Source organism: Rhinoderma darwinii, chromosome 8 (assembly GCF_050947455.1).
Source record: "Rhinoderma darwinii isolate aRhiDar2 chromosome 8, aRhiDar2.hap1, whole genome shotgun sequence".
Lineage (NCBI taxonomy): Eukaryota > Metazoa > Chordata > Amphibia > Anura > Rhinodermatidae > Rhinoderma > Rhinoderma darwinii.
In genome coordinates this window covers 7748572-7771816 of record NC_134694.1, presented here as the reverse complement: position 1 = coordinate 7771816, position 23245 = coordinate 7748572, and the positions used below count along the sequence as shown (strand labels likewise).

Genomic DNA, 23245 nt, shown 5'->3' with positions numbered 1-23245 from the left:
TAGTTATATTCTTGTATATAGGAGGCAGTATTATAGTAGTTATATTCTTGTATATAGGAGCAGTATTATAGTAATTATATTCTTGTATATAGGGGGCAGTATTATAGTAGTTATATTCTTGTGTATAGGGGGCAGTATTATAGTAGTTATATTCTTGTATATAGGAGCAGTATTATAGTAGTTATATTCTTGTATATATAGGGGCAGTATTATAGTAGATATATTCTTGTATATAGGAGCAGTATTATAGTAGTTATATTCTTGTATATAGGAGGCAGTATTATAGTAGTTATATTCTTGTATATAGGAGCAGTATTATAGTAATTATATTCTTGTATATAGGGGGCAGTATTATAGTAGTTATATTCTTGTATATAGGGGCAGTATTATAGTAGTTATATCCTTGTATATAAGAACAGTGTATTTTCTATACTTTTCTCGGCCTCGTGTTCTATTCTGTTTTTTATACTCTTTACTATGTTAGGAATGCGCTGTGCAGATAATTCTTTCCTATTTCTCCTTGTTTATGTTCTTGATCCCGTTGTATGTCTCCTAGATCCGGGGATAAAAGCCGCATTAAGTGGAATATTCTTTGTTTATCTCCTGATGTTTGATTTTGCCGCTCGCTGCATGTTTGGAGCCAGATGTTATTTTTATGCTGATTACAGCTGACACTGGGCACTACTCCCCTGCAGCCTGGTAAGGGTCCAGCGTGCCAGGCACATTCCTGGCAAATACATTTACATTCCATCAACAGGTGCAGCAGGGGTTGCTTTTCTTCTGTGTGTCATGATTAAAGGGCTAAGCTCAGGTGATATTCAGAGTAAGTACCCGAGGCTGTCTCTGTAATATCACGATGCGGGTCATAATGCCCAGCACCAGCTCTTGTATCTATCACCTAAAGCAACATAACTACATGACACATATAGGAGCCTCAAATTCTTAGACGATTATAAAAATGGTATCTATTACAATCCAATGCCTCTAACCTCTGTTCTTAAAGGGACAGTGACCTTTTTACCGTATCTGTGTCTCTGTGCAGAGCTTGGTCATGGATGATGTAACAGATTTATTATGCTGAATATAACCTTCACTGACCATAGGGTCATGTTATACAAACCTGGAGCGTCACTTTAACGCATGTAGAATTGTAATGTATTAAAAATAAGGACAGAAATTATACAAAAACTACATCAATTTAACATCACACATTTATAGGCTGTAAAATTTCCATAAAAAATAGACTATAATGCCAGTTGCACATGAACGAGTACCACTCGGGATCGTTTTTCACGGCATCCGGGTGGCGCCCGATAGTTTTCACGGACCCATTCACTTAAGCAAGTGAATCGGGTCCGTGAGAACTGACCCGACTCTCCGATCCGTGGAAAGATAACTCATGTCATATCTTTCCATAGATCATGGACGGGACACGGCCGGCACACACGGTCATGTGCATTAGGTATTAGGCTTTTCTGGTCACATGACCTTCTATTTAAAAAAAATCAGCGAGGTTTAGTCACTCCTGGTAAACATACTCTCTCAGGGAAGGATTATAGCGAGGGCAGACGGGACAAATGCCCCCGTAGCCTGTACCACCCGATCCTCCACCACCCCTTTCAGAATGATACAGTGTTATCTAGCACTTCTTGTATAGGACTGTTATTTAGCCACTGTATCGCGTAGAGTTGGGCAATTAATCGAAATTCAGCGCAATTATATCTAAAAATATAATTCAACGTTATCTTGCGAATTTTAGTTTTAGCAATTATTTTTTTCCCGATTTCAACTTTATCTGCGTCCTGAAGATGCAGATACAGTTGAATCCAATGGTAGAGCAGGGAGCCGTAATGTCCCTGCTCTACCATTCACTATGTATCGCTGGACTCGAGGCCGTGACGTCATCGTGCCTGTCTGCGCCGTGCCACACAGACCAGAGGAGCAGAGGGATCTCCACCACTTGTCATTGGAATAGGGTTAGGTGAGTATGTAGATTATTATTTATATCAGGCACTATTGGTGGGAGCTGTGGGGGCATTATACAGAGTGGGTGCAGCTATGGGGGACTTTATTCTGTGTGGGTTGCATATATGGGGGCATTATACTGTGTGAGGGCAGCTGTAGGGGCATTATAGTGCGTGGAAGTCCGTTATAGGGGCATTATACAATGTAGAGGCAGCTATGAGGGGAATTATACTCTGTGGAGGGCAGATATAGGGGCATTAAACTGTGTAGAGGCAGTTATAGGGGCATTATAATCTGTGGGGGCAGCTATGGGGCAATATTCTATGTAGGGCCAGTGGGTAGAATGCCCAAAGTTGAACTAGTGGGCGAAGTTGTAGATTGTAAGCTCTTGCCTCATAGATTGTAAATTCTTGCCTCATAGATTGTAAGCTCTTGCCTCATAGATTGTAAGCTCTTGCGAGCAGGGGAGTTCTGGTTTGAATTGTAAATGAACTTTGTCACTATGTAATGTCTGATATTGTTTGTTTCATGTTCCCTCTAAATTGTAAAGTGCTGCGTAATGTGTTGGCGCTATATAAATAAAGATTATTATTATTACCTGCCAAATTGCTCCACAAGCTTCCAGATGATGTGACCGAAGTTTCGGGGGAGAGTCTTGTTCTTCAGGAGTTTGGGAAGTGGGTTATGTGACCTATGTCGGCTTGAGTCAAGGGTGGGTTTCCTTTTTGGCTTTTTGATGATCATTTAGTCAGAGTAATTTTGCCCCCTAACATATTTTATAGAACCTGTCCAGTGACGTACATAGAATAAGAGGGCCAAATTACAGCGATCAAAATGGGACCCCGCCAATATGATGCCGGGTTTTCCACCCAGTCCTGGTATTTCTTTCTCCCTCCCAGCCCTCTTTCCCCCTTCTTTGCAAACAATTTAGTGTCTCCGGAGAGGGGAGTCTTCACCAAAGGGGATTGGGTCAACCATGGCTGGCTCCCGCTTTGCAAGTGTCCCATAGCTTCTATGGTAAGTACCCCCTAAATCTTTTTGTAAAACCATTGACACATCATTATAGAACGTAGGATAAAAATTAGCAACCTGACCAATACTACATATGAGAAAAGTCAAGATTTTTTTTTTTAAGCAAATTAAACAAATCTAATTTTAATTGAATAAGTGTTTTTGTTTTCCCCCAAAATTAATACAGCCCCACTTTGGTACCTTTTTAAAAGAAGTCATTACCTGTCACCTGACTCACCCTTTATTATTCATTTTTTATTATAATCTCCTTGTCCTGCATATCCTTTGTTCTAGTAAAGGAGCATTATTTCAGGGAGCCGCTATTGACAGCGTCTGCGCACAGTCCATGGTGGTCATTCAAGATTTTGTGGGAAAGTGTAAGACTCGCAGGTCCGTAGTCACTAGTCAGCGATCATGTGTACGGATGTAGTAGATTCACCTTGGCTACAACCTGTTTACAGCCAGTGATGGAATATTGTTTGTCTCGTATGGTGTAATATTTTAACTCTCCCGCCAGGTTCTCGACATTTCTATTATCTGGGTACAATCCTTCCCGTAACAATTCGTCCAAGAAGCAATTCGCAATATGACTCTTTTCCAGAAGAATGAAAGGAACGATTTCGGCAACATCCCAGATGCTATGATGCTGCCTCAGAGAAGACTGCACGATGTGGTGAAGTTCTTGAGGGACATTTAAGACGTCGCTAGAGACATTCTGCAGAAAATATTTTGTCACCTCGTTGCCTCCTATGTTGCTAATAAGGATATAGATGGCGTTAAGATACTCGTTACTTTGGTTGAGTTTCAAGTAACCTTGCAATGTATCCAGAAGAGATGGTGGCATAAGCTCCATTTCATCAAATATGAAGATGGGTATTTTCTCTTCCATCTCTGCCCGGGTGACCATGTCTGATATCATATTGGTCAGCTCGGCTTCACAAGTTGCAACGTTGCTGTCATTGGGGCAGTTGTGCATTACGTAGTATTGGAGAACAAAATCGCTTTCAACAACCGATCGAAAGTGCTTGGCTACTATCCGACCCATGTGGCTCTTACCAACACCACTTGGTCCATTCATGGAGATCACCAATGGCTTATTATGCCAATGAGTGGCCAGGTAGTCCTTCAAGATGTCCATTATTTTATCAATGGCAATTTTTTGTCCAAATACCTCCCTCTGCATGGTTTTCTCCAGTCCGTCCAGCTCATATTTTAGAACATTATCGTCCAAATTCTCAATAGCGTTCAGGATTTGTAAGCAAACAATCCCGATAAAGAGGATGAGGCAACGTTTTGCCTTGCTCTTGTGTTCTATCGGTAGATATTTTTTTCCATTCCCTGGATAGAGTACCGGCCTGGACCTCTTGCGTTTCTTCCTGCGTTGTAGGCTGCTCAGTGCAACCTGCTCTAACGACGGCGTATCGAAATTAAAAAATTTAGGGGCATCAAAGCTTGATATGGAACCTCTCTCGGTGGAGAACTGTCGTCGAACCACGGATAATTTAGTACTGTCCGCAGATTTTCTACCAGATAGATCAAGCTGCAGGTTGGTTTTCTTCAGGGTACGGATCCTTCTGCGTATTCGTATGGCCGCACGTAGAGGAGACACCAAGGATATCCTCTTTGCTGAGGCTGAGACCTCTGGGACAGGTTCCGTCCCATCCATTCCTTGGTTAGCAATGGTTTCCAGTTTTAAAAATATTCAAGAGAAGGTCGATCTATAAAAAATTAAAGAGCTGCCATTAGCTTGAAAAAACGTCTTATCTGCCATATAGTTAGATTCTATAATTTCCTCATGTCCATCTATGTGTACTTGGAGAAAACTAGACTTTGAAGAACCTATAGGACTGTATTAGAGAACTGCAAAAATAGCAATTTATATTTCTATAAAAAGGCGAACCTATTCTTTCCTGTACATTTCATACATGGGGATTGACTATGGCATCTCAGTTTTGCAGAAACAGGATGTAAGACGCCGGTTATACATGTCCATTCCTGATAAGTGGAGATTATAGGCTGACACTTCACTATCTCACAATAGCAGCACTTTAGAAAGAGAAGTGAAGACAAATTGTCTACCCTAACGGCTCTTAGGCCTCATGCCCACTTCAGTTTTTATCTTTCAGGGTGCTATCTGGTTTTGTCACTGATAGCACCCTGAACCCATTAATTTCAATGGGCCCATGCGCACTTCCGTTATTTTGACGGATCTGGTGTTCCGTTCTGTCAAAAGTAGAGCATGTCTTACTTTGGTCAGTGATTCCGTGGCCCATACAAGTCAATGGGTCCGTCAAAAAAAACGGACAACACACGGAAGACTTCCGTGTGCCGTCCGTTTTTGACGGATCCGTGGCCCTAGCAATGGCCGGGCGTGCCAAAGTTCACAGACTGGGACATGTGACAAGTTCAAATAAAGTTCAATACCTTCCGTTTTTTAACGGGAGCCAAACGGAAGCACAACGTCCGTTTGAAACGGAAACACGGAATGGACACGGAGTACACACGGAAACCACACGGATACCATAAAGGACACACGGATCCGTGAGAAACGGCCATGAAAATGGTGATGGCATGAGGCCTATGGCTACATTCAGACAAGCATCGGCAACCTCGGATGTGAAAAACGGACGTCCGAGGTGCACCCGTGTGGTCTAATCAGAGACAACCCCTTTTAGAGAGGAGTGGATCAGAATCCTGGCACCCCTGGCAAACAGCTGATTGTGCTGGATGAAGTCGTGGCCAGATAGGCGTATCCACTGCAGCAGTCACTGTAGGGAAAATGTAGCATTACATAGTGCCCATTCAAATGAATCGCCGTTCATGTAGTATATGGCGAATTCGAGTCCGTCAGTAGAGCAGCCGCACTTGTAAAGCCGCTCTCCGTTCTGGGTCATAAAGGGGGTCCCAAGTGGGGGATATTTCTCTAGGATGTTCATATGCCCTAATGACGGTCTTCATGAGACAGCCCCTTTTTTAAAGGGGTTCTCCGCTTTAAACAATATTTTTAATAAGAAGGGTTCCCCAAAAATAAGCCGTTCACAGGGTGTGTCTCTGCTGGGAACTTGAGCGATCAGCTGGGATCTATGATGGAACCTGGCAGCTAGTCTTTCATTTTCCTGCAGCGCCACCACAGGAGAAATGAAGCATTACACAGTTCCTAATAAAATCTATTGACTGTACATGTAATGCACGGACATGCCGGGTCCTCCAGAGAGATAGAAGCTCTTTGTAGCCACTCTGTGATCAGTGAGGTTCATTGCATTACTTACTTGTAGCACGCTGCCTCTTGGACGCCAGTGTATCTTCAGGTCACGAACCCTGACTACTTCTGTTGATGAAGCATTTCATATCTGAAAAAGGTAGCAAATATGTGTTCCCCTGTTAGGATTAATTTCAGTTTAAGATGAGTTGATAAACTATAATGGTGACACTTCTAGAACCACATTGAAGCATGAGAATTTATATTGAAATTCACTAACATTGCATGATGGGGGATGTAGTACTGTGTGGTTCTCTCATACTGTATCACACATAATAGACTTAGATATACGCTAGCTCAGCAGACAGTATCACATATGATAGGATTAGATACACCAGCTCCGCAGCACAGTATCACACTTGAAGGCTCACGCTGTATTCACATCTGCGTTATGAATTCTGTTTTTCTTTCGTCATAGAAGCAAAAAAAGGAATTCAGTATGTAACGGATCCGTCAAATGAGGGACACCAACGGCGCCTGACGTACCTCATTGACTTTAATGGGTTCCGTCATGGTGTCCGTCATTTTACTGGAAAAAATAGCGCAGCATGAGCTGTTTTATTTTTATTTTTTTCTGTATTTTTGATGGAGGCTTCAACACAGATGTGAACACAGTATCATGCATGATAGGCTTAGATACGCCGGCTCAGCAGACAGTATCACACATGATATGATTAGGTACAGCGGCTCAGCAGTCAGTATCACACACAAGCTTATATTCAGCAGCTCAGCAGACAGTATCACGCGTTATATGCATAGAAACATCGGCTCAGCAGTCAGTATTACGCGTGATAGGATTAGATACACCGCTCCAGCAGTCAGTAACACGCGTGAAAGGATTAGATACACCGGTTGAGCAGACAATATCACACATGATAGGATTAGATACAGTGGCTCAGCAGACAGTATCACACATGATAGGATTAGATACAGAGACTCAGCAGACAGTATCACACATGATAGGATTAGATACACCGGCTCAGCAGTCAATATCACACATGATCGGATTAGATACAGAGGCTCAGCAGACAGTATCACACATGATAGGATTAGATACACCGGCTCAGCAGTCAATATCACACATGATAGGATTAGATATACTGGCTCAGCAGACAGTATCACACATGATAGGATTAGATACACTGACTCAGCAGTCAGTATCACACACAAACTTATATACAGTACATCAGCTCAGCAGACAGTATCACACATGATAGGATTAGATACACTGACTCAGCAGTCAGTATCACACACAAACTTATATACAGTACATCAGCTCAGCAGACAGTATCACACATTATAGGCTTAGATACACCGCCTCAGCAGTCAGTATCACAAATTATAAGCTTAGATACACTGGCTCAGCAGTCCGTATCACACATGATCGGATTAGATACACTCGCTCAGTGGACAGTATCATACATAATAGGCTTAGATACAATGAGGCAGCAGTCAGTATCCCGCATTATAGGCTTAGCGAGCGGTATCACACAGCGTTACATAATGAGGAATGTAGAGCAATTTATTTCTCTGAAACTGTATCACCAGGGTGGATAGTTTGTACTCCGCAAATCATTATGGGATCCAATTGTCCTGATTCCAGCAGTAAAGTACCAACAATATAATGCTGAATGATCTCTTCCAGCGTTGGGAAGTTCACAAGCCTGAAATTCAGAGGCGCACACGGCTTTATCAGTAAGGCAGCGGGGACGTCAGTGCAATAAGTCCAGTCAGTGCCTAAGGCAAGCGATTGTCTGGGGCTGTTAGGGAGGGCACCTAAGACGCACACATAAAGGGGCACCTAGACACTGGAGGGGTTAACTAGAGCAGTTACTGAAGACTGGGGAGGACACACTAAAGGGTGAATCTGGGTCGGAGGCCCTTAAGGGGGCAACTTTTTCAGATATTAATAGGAGAACTTGGTGCAGACACTGAAAGAAGCACCTGTGGCGGGCACAAAATAGGCACCTGGGGCAGATACTGAAGAGGACAACAAGGTCAGGTACTAAGGGGTACACCTGATGCAAAGTCTATAAAGGAGCACATGAGAGATGCACTAAAGGGGCAGCTGGGGTTGGCACAAGTGGGGTACCTGTAGATGGCACAAAAGGGGCACCTGGGGCAGATACTGAAGAGGTCAAGTATTGAAACTTAAGCAGGTGCCAAAGGGCCCATCTGAGGCAATAAAGAGGGCACTTGAGACACAATAGGGGGCATGTGCGGCTGGCACACACCTATGGGAGATTCTGACATTTTAGGTTTTGTGGATAATAATAAACTGTAATAGGGAAATCTGCCACTATGCCCTCCTACAAGACACTGCATCTCACCAGATGCACAACTTCTTACAACAGTTTAAGAGCCGAGTCATGAATATATTATTACAACAATTACACCCAGAATAAGGAACCATTGTCATCATGTAACTGTCTCATGTAGAATAGCTGGACATAGACTCATATTCTGCAGGAGAGGATCATACCAGCAATCTGCTATATAATAATAATAATATATCGTGTAAGATTACCTCTCCGCGCAGGAAGCATAGACAGTGAGAGGTCCCGGCTGCAGGTCTCCCAGCCTCACACCATCAACACTAAAAGGGAAATGAGCTGTAGGCGGAGACGCGTGAAACTTCCTTATTATCACTATTCCACAATCTATGAGCTTCCGATGGCTAGAAAAATGGTGCACCGTATTTATGAACGACTCACGCCATTTTTTATCTTGTGCTACGACGTTTACAATTGTTTCAGAAGGGGTGCGGCTTAGCAACTGGCGTTAAATTCATTATTGACTGGCGCCATTCTGGTGTACATGTACGATAGACATAAGGTGGCATAAGTGTATTTGGTATGACTCGAGTTGCACCAAATATATTAGGTATGCTGATCTAGTGTATCTAAGCTTATCACGCGTGATACTGTCAGCTGAGATAATGTATCTAAGCTTATCACGAGTGACACTGGACCCTGAGCTGGTGTATCTAAGCCTATCATGTGTGATACTGTATGCTGAGGCAGGTTATCTAAGCTTATGTGTGATACTGTTGCCTCAACTAGTGTATCTAATCCAATCACATGCAATAATGTTTGCTGAGCTAATGTATCTAAGCATGTTATGTGTGGTCCTGTCTGTTGAGATGGTGTATCTAAGCCAATTAAATGTAATACTTTTTCATCTATTAGAGATATAGGATCTTTTTCCTACCAGGAATCTTTTGAACATCGAGAGACGATATGGAGCTCTGTGGGACTAGAGGAATAAGAATTACCATCTACACCCTCACTGGATTGCGGACTGTCTACTGCATTTTTCTGGGAGAAAGTGTCCATACCGATTTGATATTGGACTGTAACCGGTACCGTCTGAGCGGTAAACTTTGTTGTACTTTATTTATGCTATTTAGGGTATTCTTTGGATCATACCCGATTTAATTTTACCTGCTCTGGTCTGAGATATATACTGTGGGTATTAGAGCCAGGAGAAACTATTGCAAATGTATTACTGACTGCTGAGCTAGTCTATCTAATCCTATCATGTGTGATACTGAACGCTGAGCTGCTGTATCTAAGCTTATCATGCGTGATACTGTCTGCTGAGTTTTTATATTTCAAGGGCCTTTTACACCGGCCGATAAGCGGACAGTGCAGCGAGCGCCGATCAACGAAACATCATTGATCGGCGCTCGTTTGCTCCTGTCACGCGGAGCTATGGATGGGGACGAGCGGTCGTTACTCTGATCGCTCGTCCCCATACATTATTATCATGTCGGCAGCGCGTCTCCCTGTTTACAGACCAAGATGCGCTGCCGACAACGAGAGTATTTTAACTTTTTTTAAAACGACACGACCAGCGGATGATCCAGCGTTTGCTCGTTCATCTGCTGATCGCTGCCCTTTTTACACAGGGCAATTATCGGCAACGAGCGTTCTATGAACTGATATGCCCGATAATCACCCAGTGTAAAACCCCCTTAAAGAGGCTCTGTCACCACATTATAAGTGCCCTATCTCCTACATAAGGAGATGGGCGCCATAATGTAGGTGACAGCAGTGCTTTTTATTTAGAAAAACGATCTATTTTCACCACTTTATTAACGATTTTAGATTTATGCTAATGAGTTTCTTAATGCCCAAGTGGGCGTGTTTTTACTTTAGACCAAGTGGGCGTGTTTTTACTTTAGACCAAGTGGGCGTTGTACAGAGGAGTGTATGACGCTGACCAATCAGTGACCAATCAGCGTCATGCACTCCTCTCCATTCATTTAGGCAGCGCATAGGGATCCTTTTAGATCAGTATGTGCTGTCTTATACTAACACATTAACGATACTGAAGTGTTTAGACAGTGAATAGACATCACCTCCAGCCAGGACGCGATGTCTATTCACAATCTCTGCACTTCGTTACTGTTTCTGTGGTAGTTACAGCAGAGGAAGCGTAATCTCGTTGTAACCTGTCATCTACAGAGTAATCTCGCGAGATTACGCTTGCTCTGCTGTAAGTACCACAGACAGAGTAACGAAGTGCAGAGATTGTGAATAGACATCCCGTGGAATGTCTATTCACTGTCTAAACACTTCAGTATCGTTAATGTGTTAGTATAAGACAGCACATAAGGATCTAGCAGGATCACTATGCGCTGAAGAAATGAATAGAGAGGAGTGCATGAGGCTGATTGGTCACTGATTGGTCACTGATTGGTCAGCGTCATACTCTTTAAGTCAATCACATTTGATACTGTCTGCTTAGCCAAGATATCTTATCCAATCACATGCGATACTGTCTGCTGATCTAGTGTATCTAAGCCTGTCGAGTCTGCGTATATAAGCCTATCACTTGTGATACCGTCTATTAAGATTGTATATCTAAGTTAATCATATGTGATACTGTCAGTTGAACCATTGTATCTAAGCCTATCCTGTTGGATACTGTCTCAAACAACCACACAGTGCTACATTCCCCATCAAGTTTCTTCTCTCGCAGAGCGCACTACATCTCTTCCTTTATTTGTGGATTCCCTGTTGCTTATATAGCGTTAACATATTCCGCAGCGCTGTACAAAGATTGTAATCCATGTGGAATATTTACGGGAAGGTGTCCCTGCTGTATAAACCTTCCGCAAAGGGTAGAACATATCCTATCTGTTGCTTTTTACGGACCGTGCTCCCATACTTTATAATGGGAGCAGGCCCGCGAATGCTGACGACTGTCCGTGGCCGGCCGTGCCCGTAATTACAGACCGTGATTACGGCCACGGTCGTGTGCACGGGGCCTAAAACCCATTAATGTATTGAGCGAAGTCCTACTGGATAATCCCCCCCCCTGATCGTTTCAGCTATAATCGATGTCAGGGCAGAGGCCATGTAGATAAGATCAGGATCAGGAACCTTATTACAATTAAAACACACCTAACAAGCAAATATCCATTAGTCCATTCCAGGATTTGAATAGATACAGTCACGGTACAATCCCCATTGTCAGGACAGAAGAGAATGTGTTGTGACAACCACCCTCCGTTTCTTTATCATGGACTCGTCATTTATAATGAGATCTATTACGCCCCCAACCCTTATCAATATATATATATAGCATATCAGAGGTAAAGAGTCTTTTAACCCTTTAAACATCCAGATATAGCAGGGACCAAGTGTCATTTGGCACCTTCCGACAAATAATTAGTTTTTGGTGGGTAATGTAAAGCAAATAAGATGTCTGAATATAGCGTTACTGCCAGTAGGGGGCAGTACATTAATATAAGTGCACCACCTGATAGTCTATTGCTGGCACTTGGCACGCCAAGCTATATATAGGCTGGTGGCAACTAGCTCTATAACAATAAGTTTATGTGAAAAAAATCACCCTCTGATATCCGGTAATGGCGAAAAGTACCAGCAATAGATTCTGTAAACGTGGATACCCCTTTAAATCCTTCTATATCTGAAATGAGGGCCCCTTTAGTTCCTGTGACTGATGTGGATTTTATTACGATCCCTGTTAAAAATAAATATTTGACTCCACAATCAATTGGGAATTCTATAGAGGCAAATCCGTATTCTGAAAAATGGTTTGTTGTTGGCAGCAGTCGCCAGTCGCGTTACCGTAAATGCAAAACAGATGAATTCTCCAGCCGCTCTGGAAATGAATGAAGGGCTTGTTCTCATAGTCTGGTTAGTAATAATCTACTCATAGAAATAAGTCTAGCTAAACTCTGTCCTAAGCTTTCCACCATAGGGTCTACCGTATGACACGTATACAATGACAGCCGCCATATTGTCAAGTGTCAGGAATATTAGGCAGTAGTAATTACTCATTGATAATCCGCCTGCTGATCAACCATCTTGATGTAGTATCACTAGGTGACCAGGGACTATGTACAGTATGTGCCACTTGATCACTATTACTGTTACATACCACTGGGTTACCACGGACTGTATACCGTATACCACTGGGTCACCAGGAATTGGGTACAATATGTACTAGGGTTCACTCTGCATGGCATATACCACTGAGTTGTGTATGTACTTAGCATTGTTGATACCGTTGGGAATAGTAACGATATATGCAACTTGATTATTATGGATTTTAAATACTACTAGGGTACCAGGGACTGGATATAGTATATATAACACTAGGACACCAGGGATTAGGACAGTAATGATCAGTAGATCAATGTGTATTGATAATCCACTAGATCCGGTTGAACTTGCTTTAGTATGCATAGTTGCCAACCTTTTGAACATTTTTTCCAGCGACACTTAGGGTGGGGTTTCTTTGCAGGGTGTGGCTTATGGGGGTGTGGCGTATCTGGTGGGAGTGTCTAATGGGGCGTGGCTTTCTCCCCAGAATTTCTGCATACAAATAAACAAACAAAAATGTCTGCACTAGTTTGGCTGACAACGACTATGGTGACCAGTATCTCTCTCTGGTTATCTGGTTGTTTACAGGCAAGTGATGTCTCACTTTATCACTAGGGAAAGGTGATACGTTCTAACCACTACTGGCAGCTTAAAAACCAGCGTGGATAGTGCCATTTGTAGATGGTGCTCCACACTGCCCCCAGTAGATAGTGCCACACGCTGATCATGTTGATAATGCCACACGAACCCCCAGTAGATACTGCCACACACCCCCTTTTTAGATAGTGCCCTCTGTAGATAACGCCAGAGTGCCCTATGTAGATAACGCCAGAGTGCCCTCTGTAGATAATGCCACACACTGCTCTCTGTAGATCGTGCCACACCTCTAGGAGCAGGTATTCCGCTCCTAGAGGTGGCCCCTGACGTCACTGTCCATATATGGAGGAGCAGTGAATGGCAGAGCAGGGAGCGGAGAGTTTCCTGCTCTGCTATAGTATTCAATTGTATTTGGGTACTGAGGACGCAGACACAATTGAATATGGCAGTCGCCGGAACACGTCCGGGACAGTAATTTGCTGGGACTGTCTCTGCAAATTTGCGACAGTCCCGGCAAATTCGGAACTGTTGGCAACTATACAGTATGTACCACTGGACCACCATGTATTGCATATACCACTAGGTCACCAGGGGTCGTGTACAGTGTTCCCTATAAGGTGCACGCCTGCGCACCTTCCACGGTCCCCCTGCTCACTAAACATTAAAGCCTGGTCACTGTCACGGGCGGCAGGCGGATCGGGGTTGCCAACCGTCCGTAAATTTACGGACAGTCTGCAAAAATGGGTGTTTTTTTCTGCCGTCCGTAGCGTCCGGCAGATAAAAGCGCGGTCCCGGATTTTTCCTTATTCTCCCAGAACTTTTCACTGCGCATACGCCAGAATATACATGCGCAGCGCAAAGGAAGAGCAGGCTGCGGCTGGGCATATTTTCAGATTCCGCTTAACTTTTGCGGAATCTGAAATTATGCCGACCGCTGCCAATTGAGGTCAATGCTGAGGGTGGAGCAATCCAGTCACCTGACCGGTCATCTGACCTCACGTCTTGACATAAGGTCAGGTGATTGGACTTGTCCACTCCTGGCCGTCACCGACCCCAGTCAGAAGTGGAACTCCGCCGCTGCGCCGCATGACCTCCTCGTCTCCTCCTATTGGTGAGTCCCGTCGGGCAGAGTGATATCGGTAGACTACGACATCCGCTCCGTTTGCAGTGTGGTGCTAAGTACAGGGGAGGGGGAGTGTGGTGCTATTTACAAGGGGGAGCTGTGTGGTGCAATTTGCAATCTGGGGGTATTACTAAGTTGCATTATGTGACTTAAAAGGGATGTCCGAATCTGTGATTGTTTGCATAGTAAGTTATACAATGTTACAATATACTTTCTGTATTCATTTCTCACGGTTTTCAAGATCTCTGCTTGTTGTCCTTCAGTAGGAACATTCATTGTTCACTTTCAGTGGAAAAGGCTGGTCATGTGCTGGACACACAGGTTCGAGGCTCGTTACAGTATGTGTATCAGAGCTGTGTGTCTTTAACGATCCCAGCACCTGTGTGCCTACATACCACCCCCCAACTTTTGTATTCGGAAAAGGGGGGCCATTTTAAGCCACGCCCCATACCACGCCCAATATCCCGCATAAACACATCAAATCACGGCCAGATCCTTCTTCAAATAACAAGGTCATATTCTCACTGCGGATTTCTAGACTTACAAAACAAAACTATGGATATCACAGATATTATGGATCCGGTTATATCGTCTTTGTGTTACTTTTCCTATCTTGGGTATAACATTCGCTCATCACGGCGGCAGCAGCTGCAGGACAAACCAACAGGCTGAGAACAATGAAAATCAAGAGGGAGACCCTGTGGTGGATGACATTTCGATTGACAGGTAGCAGAGTTACATGATGGGGAATTTTATTTCCAGTTGTGTAACTCTGCTACTGGTCATGGGAAAAATCATCCGCCAGAGGGAAAAATGTTTCCTTGTGGTGGGTGACTTTTCAGCTGACAGGTAGCAGAGTTACATGAAGGGGAATTATTTTTCATTGACGTCTAGTTTCTATTGCAGCGCAGGGAAGAAGACCGGAGTCGCTGGAGGTGAGGAGAAGTTCTTTTATTCTTCATATTACTAGCTTTATTTTTTTGTTTTGCAGGTTCCGCTGGACTGTTTGGACTACGTCGTAGATTTGTTGGATTTCTTTGATGATCTAGGGTTTTTTTAAATAAAATTGGGCAAGAGGGTTGTGTGGGGGAGTTCTTATTTCAATAAAAAATATTTTCTTATGTCTCTGTTTTTTTAATACTTTATTAGCGCCTTGGTAATGGCAGTTGTCTGATTGACAGCGTTCATTACAAAGGCGGGGCTTAGTGTGAGCCAGTAAAAAGGCTGCAACTAACACCCCATTATTACCCGGGAATCACCACCACCAGGGGTGCTGCAAAGAGCCGGGTACGATCCGGTACCTGATCATCTGTAGTGATGGGCGGGCCCTGGGATGGCAGCAGGCTGGTATTATGAGGCTGGGAAGGGCCAAAAACCATGGCCCTTCCCACCCTGGTAATGCTAGGCTGCTGCGGTGTGTTGAATCTGGCTGGTTATGAAAATAGGGGGGGACACAACGTAGTTTTCATTGTTTTTAAAAAAAAAATAAAAACTACGTTGTGTCCCCCCCATTTTTCATAACCAGCCAAATACAACATAGCAGCAGCCTAGCATTACCAGGGTGGGAAGGGCCATGGTTTTTGGCCCTTCCCAACCTTAAAATACCAGCCTGCTGCCACCCCAGTGCTCGTCCATCGCTACAGATGGTCAGGTACTGGATCGTACCCGGCTTTTTGCAGCACCCCTGGTGGCGGTGAGTACCGGGGTAATAATAGAGAGTTAGTTCCAGCCTTTTTACTGGCTCACACTAAGCCCCGCCTTACTAATGAACGCTGTCAATCAGAAAACTGCCATTACCAAGGCGCTAATAAAGTATTAAGAAAAAACACAGAAACATAAGAAAATATTTTTTTTTATTGAAATAAGAACTCCCCCACACAACCCTCTTTCACAATTTGATTTTAAAAAAACGTAGATCATCCAAGAAATCCAACAAATCTACGACGTAGTCCAAACAGTCCAGCGGAACCTGAAAAACAAAAAAATAAAGTTAGTAATATTTACAAGGGGGGGCTGTGTATAGATAGTGCCACATACCGCCCCCTGTAGATAGCTCCACACACGGCCCCCCCTTGTAGATGGCACCACACACAAGGCCCCCCTTGTGGATGCCGCCACACACAAGGCCCCCCTTGTAGATGGCGCCACACACAAGGCCCCCCTTGTAGATGGCGCCACACACAAGGCCCCCCTTGTAGATGGCGCCACACACAAGGCCCCCCTTGTAGATGGTGCCACACACAAGGCCCCCCTTGTAGATGGCGCCACACACAAGGCCCCCCCTTGTAGATGGTGCCACACACAAGGCCCCCCCTTGTAGATGGTGCCACACACAAGGCCCCCCTTGTAGATGGTGCCACACACAAGGCCCCCCCTTGTAGATGGTGCCACACACAAGGCCCCCCCTTGTAGATGGTGCCACACACAAGGCCCCCCCTTGTAGATGGTGCCACACACAAGGCCCCCCTTGTAGATAGCGCCACACACAGGCCCCCTTGTACATTGCGCCGCACACAGCCCACTTTGTAAATAGCTCCACACACAGCCCCCTGTAGATAGCGCCACACACAGCCCCCTCTTGTACATAGCACCACACGACCCCCTCCGCCCTTGTACATAGTGCCACACGACCCCCCCTTGTACATAGTGCCACACGACCCCCCCTTGTACATAGTGCACACAACCCCCCTCCCCCTTGTACTTTGTGCCAGACTGCCGCCAGAGCAGTAGATGTAGCCTACTGCTACCACTCTCTGCTCTGCCTGATGTCACTCACCGTTAGGAGAAGGCAGGAGGTCTTGCAGTGGCATTTTGACTGGGGTCGGTGCCGGCCCGGGAGTGGACGAGTCCAGTCACCTGCCCTGTCAACCTGTGTGTCGGTTACATGACCCTTTAACGATCCTACCACCTGGGTGTTCATCATATGACTGTAACGATCCCAGCACCTGTGTGTCCATCACATGACCATGGACAGAATTTATCCCCTGGAAGTAAACAATAAATGCTTCTACTGAATGACAACAAGCAGAGATCTTGAAAACCCTGAGGAGTTAATTAATATATTGGAAAATGTTATAACTTTTTTAATTATACAAAAAAATTACATTCTGAAACAGGACAACCCCTTTAAAGAGGCTCTGTCACCACATTATAAGTGCCCTGTCCCCTATATAAGGGGATCGGCGCTGTAATGTAGGTGACAGTAATGCTTTTTATTTAAAAAAACAATCTATTTTCACCACGTTATTAGCGATTTTAGCTTTATGCTAATGAGTTTCTCAATGGACAACTGGGCGTGTTTTACTATTGACCAAGAGGGCGTTGTACAGAGGAGTGTATGACGCTGACCAATCAGCGACCAATCAGCGTCATGCACTTCTCTCCATTCATTTAGTCAGCGCATAGGGATCCTTTTAGATCAGTATGCGCTGTCTTATACTAACACATTAACGTTACTGAAGTGTTTAGACAGTGAATAGACATTCCTTCCAGCCAGGAAACAAAGCGTCTGAGCGCTCACAACAGCACTTCTGCCGCTTCGTTTTAGCGATTGGTGGTGGTCTCAGTGCTCGGACCCTCACCAATCAAAACTTCCGACATGTCACTATGACATGTCAGAAGTTTGTCAAACGTTTAGTTACCCTTTGAGTAACCGTGTCCTAACACAATGGCTTTAATTGAAAGCGAGACAATCATTTAAGATCTAATACACGCAAGTGAGATCCAATGAGGGTAAAACACAAGACTGACTATTGCGGAGAAGACTTTCAGGTCTATTGGCAGCACAGTAAGCAATTTACATAGCTGGTCTATAAAAAGCCATGGACTGTGACAACCACAACCCACATAATCTAAACTAAAAAACACAATACACATTCAAGATGAGATCACTTTAAGACCATATTAATTCAATTCGGAACACGTGAGTTGATGCAGCAACGTGTCACATATGATTGGCGCTGCTTGGCGACAATGCCCTCAGGTTATAATTCTAATTGTATTTTCATTACGGACAACCTAGAAGATTAGTAAACCGATTCCTAATATGTGCGAACTGTCTAACCCGCTCGTTAGAACAAGCTTTTCCAGATGTCAGGAGACTTGTATAGATAAGGGTCCCATGAGGCGGAAGAGTTATGTTGGTTTTAGTTACTTAGAAGGACAAGTTTCCCTGACAACTTGACTAAAATGTTGCAAAAGTATTCAGTAAAAGGTGAACAATCGGTAATATTCGTCACCCACCTCCTTTAAAATGTTGCCTAACAACCCCCTCACCCCTAGCTGACCCATATTTATTGTAGCCTGAGACGACTAGACACGTAAAAGAAACTGGATAAGGTGAGCATTGACTTTTTGTTTACAGGAAATTCCTTTTTTTTTTAAATAGATTTTATTTTAATCTTTTTATAGATTGGAAACCTCGCCCCATGTCAATGAAAACTCCAACTTTTGACACGTACCATTGCCAGTGCTTGATAAAAGTGAGAGATTATATAGTTTTAGGCTCCGTGCACCCGGCCGTAGTTTTGATCCACAATTAAGGCCCGTAGTTGCGGATAAAAGTTCGGACGCATTCATTTCTATGGCCCACGGACACTTTCCCTTATATTTACGCTCCCCAAAAAATATGACATGTTCTGTTTTTTGATTTCACAGACTCTGCTCCCATGCTTTATAATAAGAGCACGGCCCGCAAATGCGAGTGACTGTTCGCGACCGTAGCCGTACTCACGGACCGGGGTTGCGGCTACGGCCATGTGCAGGGGGCTCTAGCAGGGTGATAATGGTTTGGTTACAAGGAGCTGATTTGCTGGATGCAATGTACTTTGTCTTTGAGTTCCTGCTGAGAGAGAGGGAGAAAGAGCAGTTTTATTTACAGTCTGGACACAGAGCTGCTTACTTTTTTTTTTTTTTTAAACTGATTTTGCATAATTACATTACATAAATATTATATTTATTTCTTTTTTCCCATTGTTTGAGTGGCTTTTTTTCTTTTTAATGCTTTTTTGCCTGTGAATGGAGCATACTGTGGCTGCAGTTATTTCTGGGTGACTGGAAATTGGCAGGGATGGTGGACTGGGTTTCAGGCATGACAGTTACCTTGTCAGGCAATGGTATAACTAAAGTTTAATTTCACTGTGTAGAATCACATACAAAATGTCAGTATAGATGTAATTCTATCTACTCTCGTGTTCCGGAATTTAGCAGTCATGCATGTGTGGGCAGAATAATGACAACGTTCTGCATATTTTTCTTTTATTTTCTGCTTTTCATCTGGAAAGGCTTAGTTTGCCTTGTCTTCATTGCAGACAGAGCAACAGGGGAGGTTTCTGCATCAGCAAGCTGCCTCTCAGCTAGAAAATAATCATCATCAAATTTGCCAGACTAAACACTCAGGGTATGTTCACACGGCGGGGGTCCGTAACGGCTGAAATTACGGGGATGTTTCAGCCTGAAAACATCCCCGTAATTTCAGCCGTACCGACATGTGCAGGCGCTTGAACGCCGCGTCAATTACGGCCGTAATTAGCGCTGCTATTCATTGGAGTCAATGAATAGCGGCTCCAATTACGGCCAAAGAAGTGACAGGTCACTTCTTTGACGCGGGCGTCTATTTACGCGCCGTCATTTGACAGCGGCGCGTAAATATACGCCTCGTGTGAACAGACAAACGTCTGCCCATTGCTTTCAATGGGCAGATGTTTGTCAGCGCTATTGAGGCGCTATTTTCGGGCGTAATTCGGGGCAAAAACGCCCGATTTACGTCCGTAAATAGGCCGTGTGAACATACCCTCAAGGAAGAAAGGAGGGGGGCAAACAAATTTGACACGACCTGATACAAAATAATTATTTAGAAGATTGTATTGTCTTTTAAAGAGACTACAGCACAAGTAATGCTGACGCCAAGAAGTTTCTTCATCAGTAATAATCTCTCTGCACGTTATACATTAGATCATCATCTTGCTTTCTCCTCTGCTATAAACATGGCTTTATTATATGATTGAGGCAGACAATTACTAGAAAAGTGCAGCCACTTAAAACCACCAGTGATTGTCATCTCCTACAACACATGCCAGCACATGACTGTAATATACCACATAATAGACTCCTGCTGCTGGAGCTGTCGGTATTTGATGGAAAGAAAATTGCATTAGATTGCATTACATCCAGTCACTGTATTCTTATAACTGTGCATGCCCAGTTCTCCCACTATAATACCAGCTATAGTGCTCCTATAATAGTGCCACACACAGTGCTCCTATAATAGTGCCACGCACAGTGCTCCTATAATAGTGCCACATACAGCGCTCCTATAATTGTGCCACACACAGTGCTCCTATAATAGTGTCCCACACAGTGCTCTTATAATAGTGCCCCACACAGTGCTCCTGTAATAGTGCCACACACAGTGCTCCTATAATAGTGCCACATACAGCGCTGCTATAATAGTGCCACGCACAGTGCTCCTATAATAGTGTCCCACACAGTGCTCTTATAATAGTGCCCCACACAGTGCTCCTGTAATAGTGCCACGCACAGTGCTCCTATAATAGTGCCACATACAGCGCTCCTATAATAGTGCCACGCACAGTGCTCCTATAATAGTGTCCCACACAGTGCTCCTATAATAGTGTCCCACACAGTGCTCTTATAATAGTGCCCCACACAGTGCTCCTGTAATAGTGCCCCACACAGTGCTCCTGTAATAGTGCCACACACAGTGCTCCTATAATAGTGCCACATACAGCGCTCCTATAATAGTGTACCACACAGTGCTCTTATAATAGTGCCCCACACAGTGCTCCTGTAATAGTGCCACGCACAGTGCTCCTATAATAGTGCCACATACAGCGCTCCTATAATAGTGCCACGCACAGTGCTCCTATAATAGTGTCCCACACAGTGCTCTTATAATAGTGCCCCACACAGTGCTCCTGTAATAGTGCCACACACAGTGCTATATACAGTGCCCCACACAGTGCTCCCATAATAGTGTCCCACACAGTGCTCTTATAACAGTGCCCCACACAGTTCTCCTATATTAGTGGCCCACACAGTGCTCCCATATTAGTGCCCCACACAGTGCTCCCATTTTAGTGCCCCACACAGTGCTCATGTAATAGTGCCCCACACAATGCTCCTGTAATAGTGCTCCCATAATAGTGCCCCACACAGTGCTCCCATAATAGTGCCCCACACAGTGCTCCAATAATAGTGCCCCACACATTGCTCCTATAATAGTGCCCCACATAGTGCTCCTATAATAGTGCCCCACACAAAACAGTCTAATAGTGCCCACCCCTTATGTTATCAGTGCACCTATACCAAACCACTGTGCCCCCATAACAGTGCACACTTAGTTCTCCTACAATAATGTCAGCCACAATGCAGTCCTCATATTAGTGCCGCCCATCGTGAACATATATGAATGTAGGCGCAGTCCTCCTAGTATAAGTTATGGTGCTGCTATACCAGTGCCAGCCACAGTGCCCCTATAACAGTTCTTAAAGGGGAACACCACTTAATTGCATTTTCTTATATGTCCAATGGCTGGAGTGCCACCGATTCCAAAGCTTTCTGTAAACAGGGTGAAACCCTTTGGTGCTGCATAGTGATCACTATTAAAAGGTCAGAAAGTAAGTTTTATGCCCTGATGTTTCGCTGCGACGTTATCTCTGTGCCTTCCTGTGACTTGTCATTTTTTTATATTAATCTATTTTAAAACTTTATGAGTAGGGGGAGGGGGGCATCTGGGTGACAACCCAAAGACTACATGTATAACAGCATTGCTACTGGGCCTGTGGTGAACCCTGTGGTGTTACTGTAGCAGTTCAGCATGAGAGGCTTTTTGAAGGAGGAGCCGCTACTATTGACCCGGACTTACTATTTTAGTGACGATGTTGACATGTATCCCATGATACATTGCGGTGCAGCTTAATCATGGGCTCATACATTCTCCCTAATCCCCACGCCCGTCTGCCTACCTCTACTCCAGCCTCCAGTACATTTTATCTTGGATGTAAGGATCTGCTGGTTGCCCCCACCTCCCCAGTGCCAGGTGACCTACAGCCGATTTCCTCCTCTTCTTTGCTAAAATTGTAGTACCTGTATACAAGAGAAGTCCTGTATAGGTTCATATCACGCATCGCAAGAGGCCATCTTGACCTGCTGACCCGCCCTGGGCCTCACTACCCCCCAATTTCTCCTACTCAATTGAAAAAACGTACCTTTTATATAAAAAATAAAATTTAGGCAGGTGGGGGATGAAAAAGGAGCTATTTTCCTTACCAGACTATGACTGACTGCTATAATCCTCTCATGAAAATGAATGTCCCCTCTTCAATATGTCTTTATTAAACAGTTGAGACATCAGAAAATATATGTGAACAGTTCTACTCGCAGGTAGAAGTAAATAGTAAGGCCTCATGTACACGACCGTAAAAACACCCGTTATTGCGGGTCGTAATTACGACCCGCAATAACGGGCCCATAGACTTCTGTTAGTCACGGGTACCTTCCCGTTTTCTCACGGGAAGGTGCCCGTGCCGTTAAAAAAATAGAACATGTTCTATTTTTTCATTTTATGGGCCGTGCTGCTATACTTTATAATGGCAGCACGGCTCGCAAAAGCGGCCTGCTGCCCGTGGCCGCCCGTGCTCGGCCGTGCTCGTAATTACGAGTCGTAATTACGAGCACGGTCGTGTGCATGAGGCCTAGTCTCAATTAAATCGTTAATAATCCTCTTCCTCTTTTGATCATCATTTGTGTTAATTTTTATCACAATGTGAACACATAGAGGAAGGAAAGATAGCTAGATATGAAGTAGCTCACTAGATATGAGGTAGCTCGCCAGATATGAAATAGATAGATACGGATGTAGCCATCTTTATCTTGACTCTGATAACTTGTTGCAGCGTGATATCACACACT

The 23245-nt window shown here is 44.1% G+C and overlaps 1 protein-coding gene across 4 annotated transcripts in view; it reads right to left on the bottom strand.

The window, feature by feature from the left end:
- Positions 1-1193: 1193 nt before the first annotated feature.
- The window catches only part of TOR4A (torsin family 4 member A), a 29685-nt gene continuing 7633 nt past the window's right edge, over positions 1194-23245 (bottom strand). The window contains exons 2-4 of one of the 4 annotated variants that reach the window (XM_075834866.1): positions 18775-19154; positions 6246-6326; positions 1194-4694 (exon numbers count right to left, since the gene is read on the bottom strand). In XM_075834866.1, coding sequence (XP_075690981.1) covers positions 3389-4642 — 1254 coding nt within the window. In that variant the 5' untranslated portion in view covers positions 4643-4694; positions 6246-6326; positions 18775-19154 and the 3' untranslated portion in view covers positions 1194-3388. Of the gene's footprint in view, positions 4695-6245; positions 6327-8762; positions 8823-17090; positions 17252-18774; positions 19155-23245 lie in introns of those variants that run through there. The other 3 variants (XM_075834868.1, XM_075834867.1, XM_075834865.1) reach the window with 3 other exon arrangements.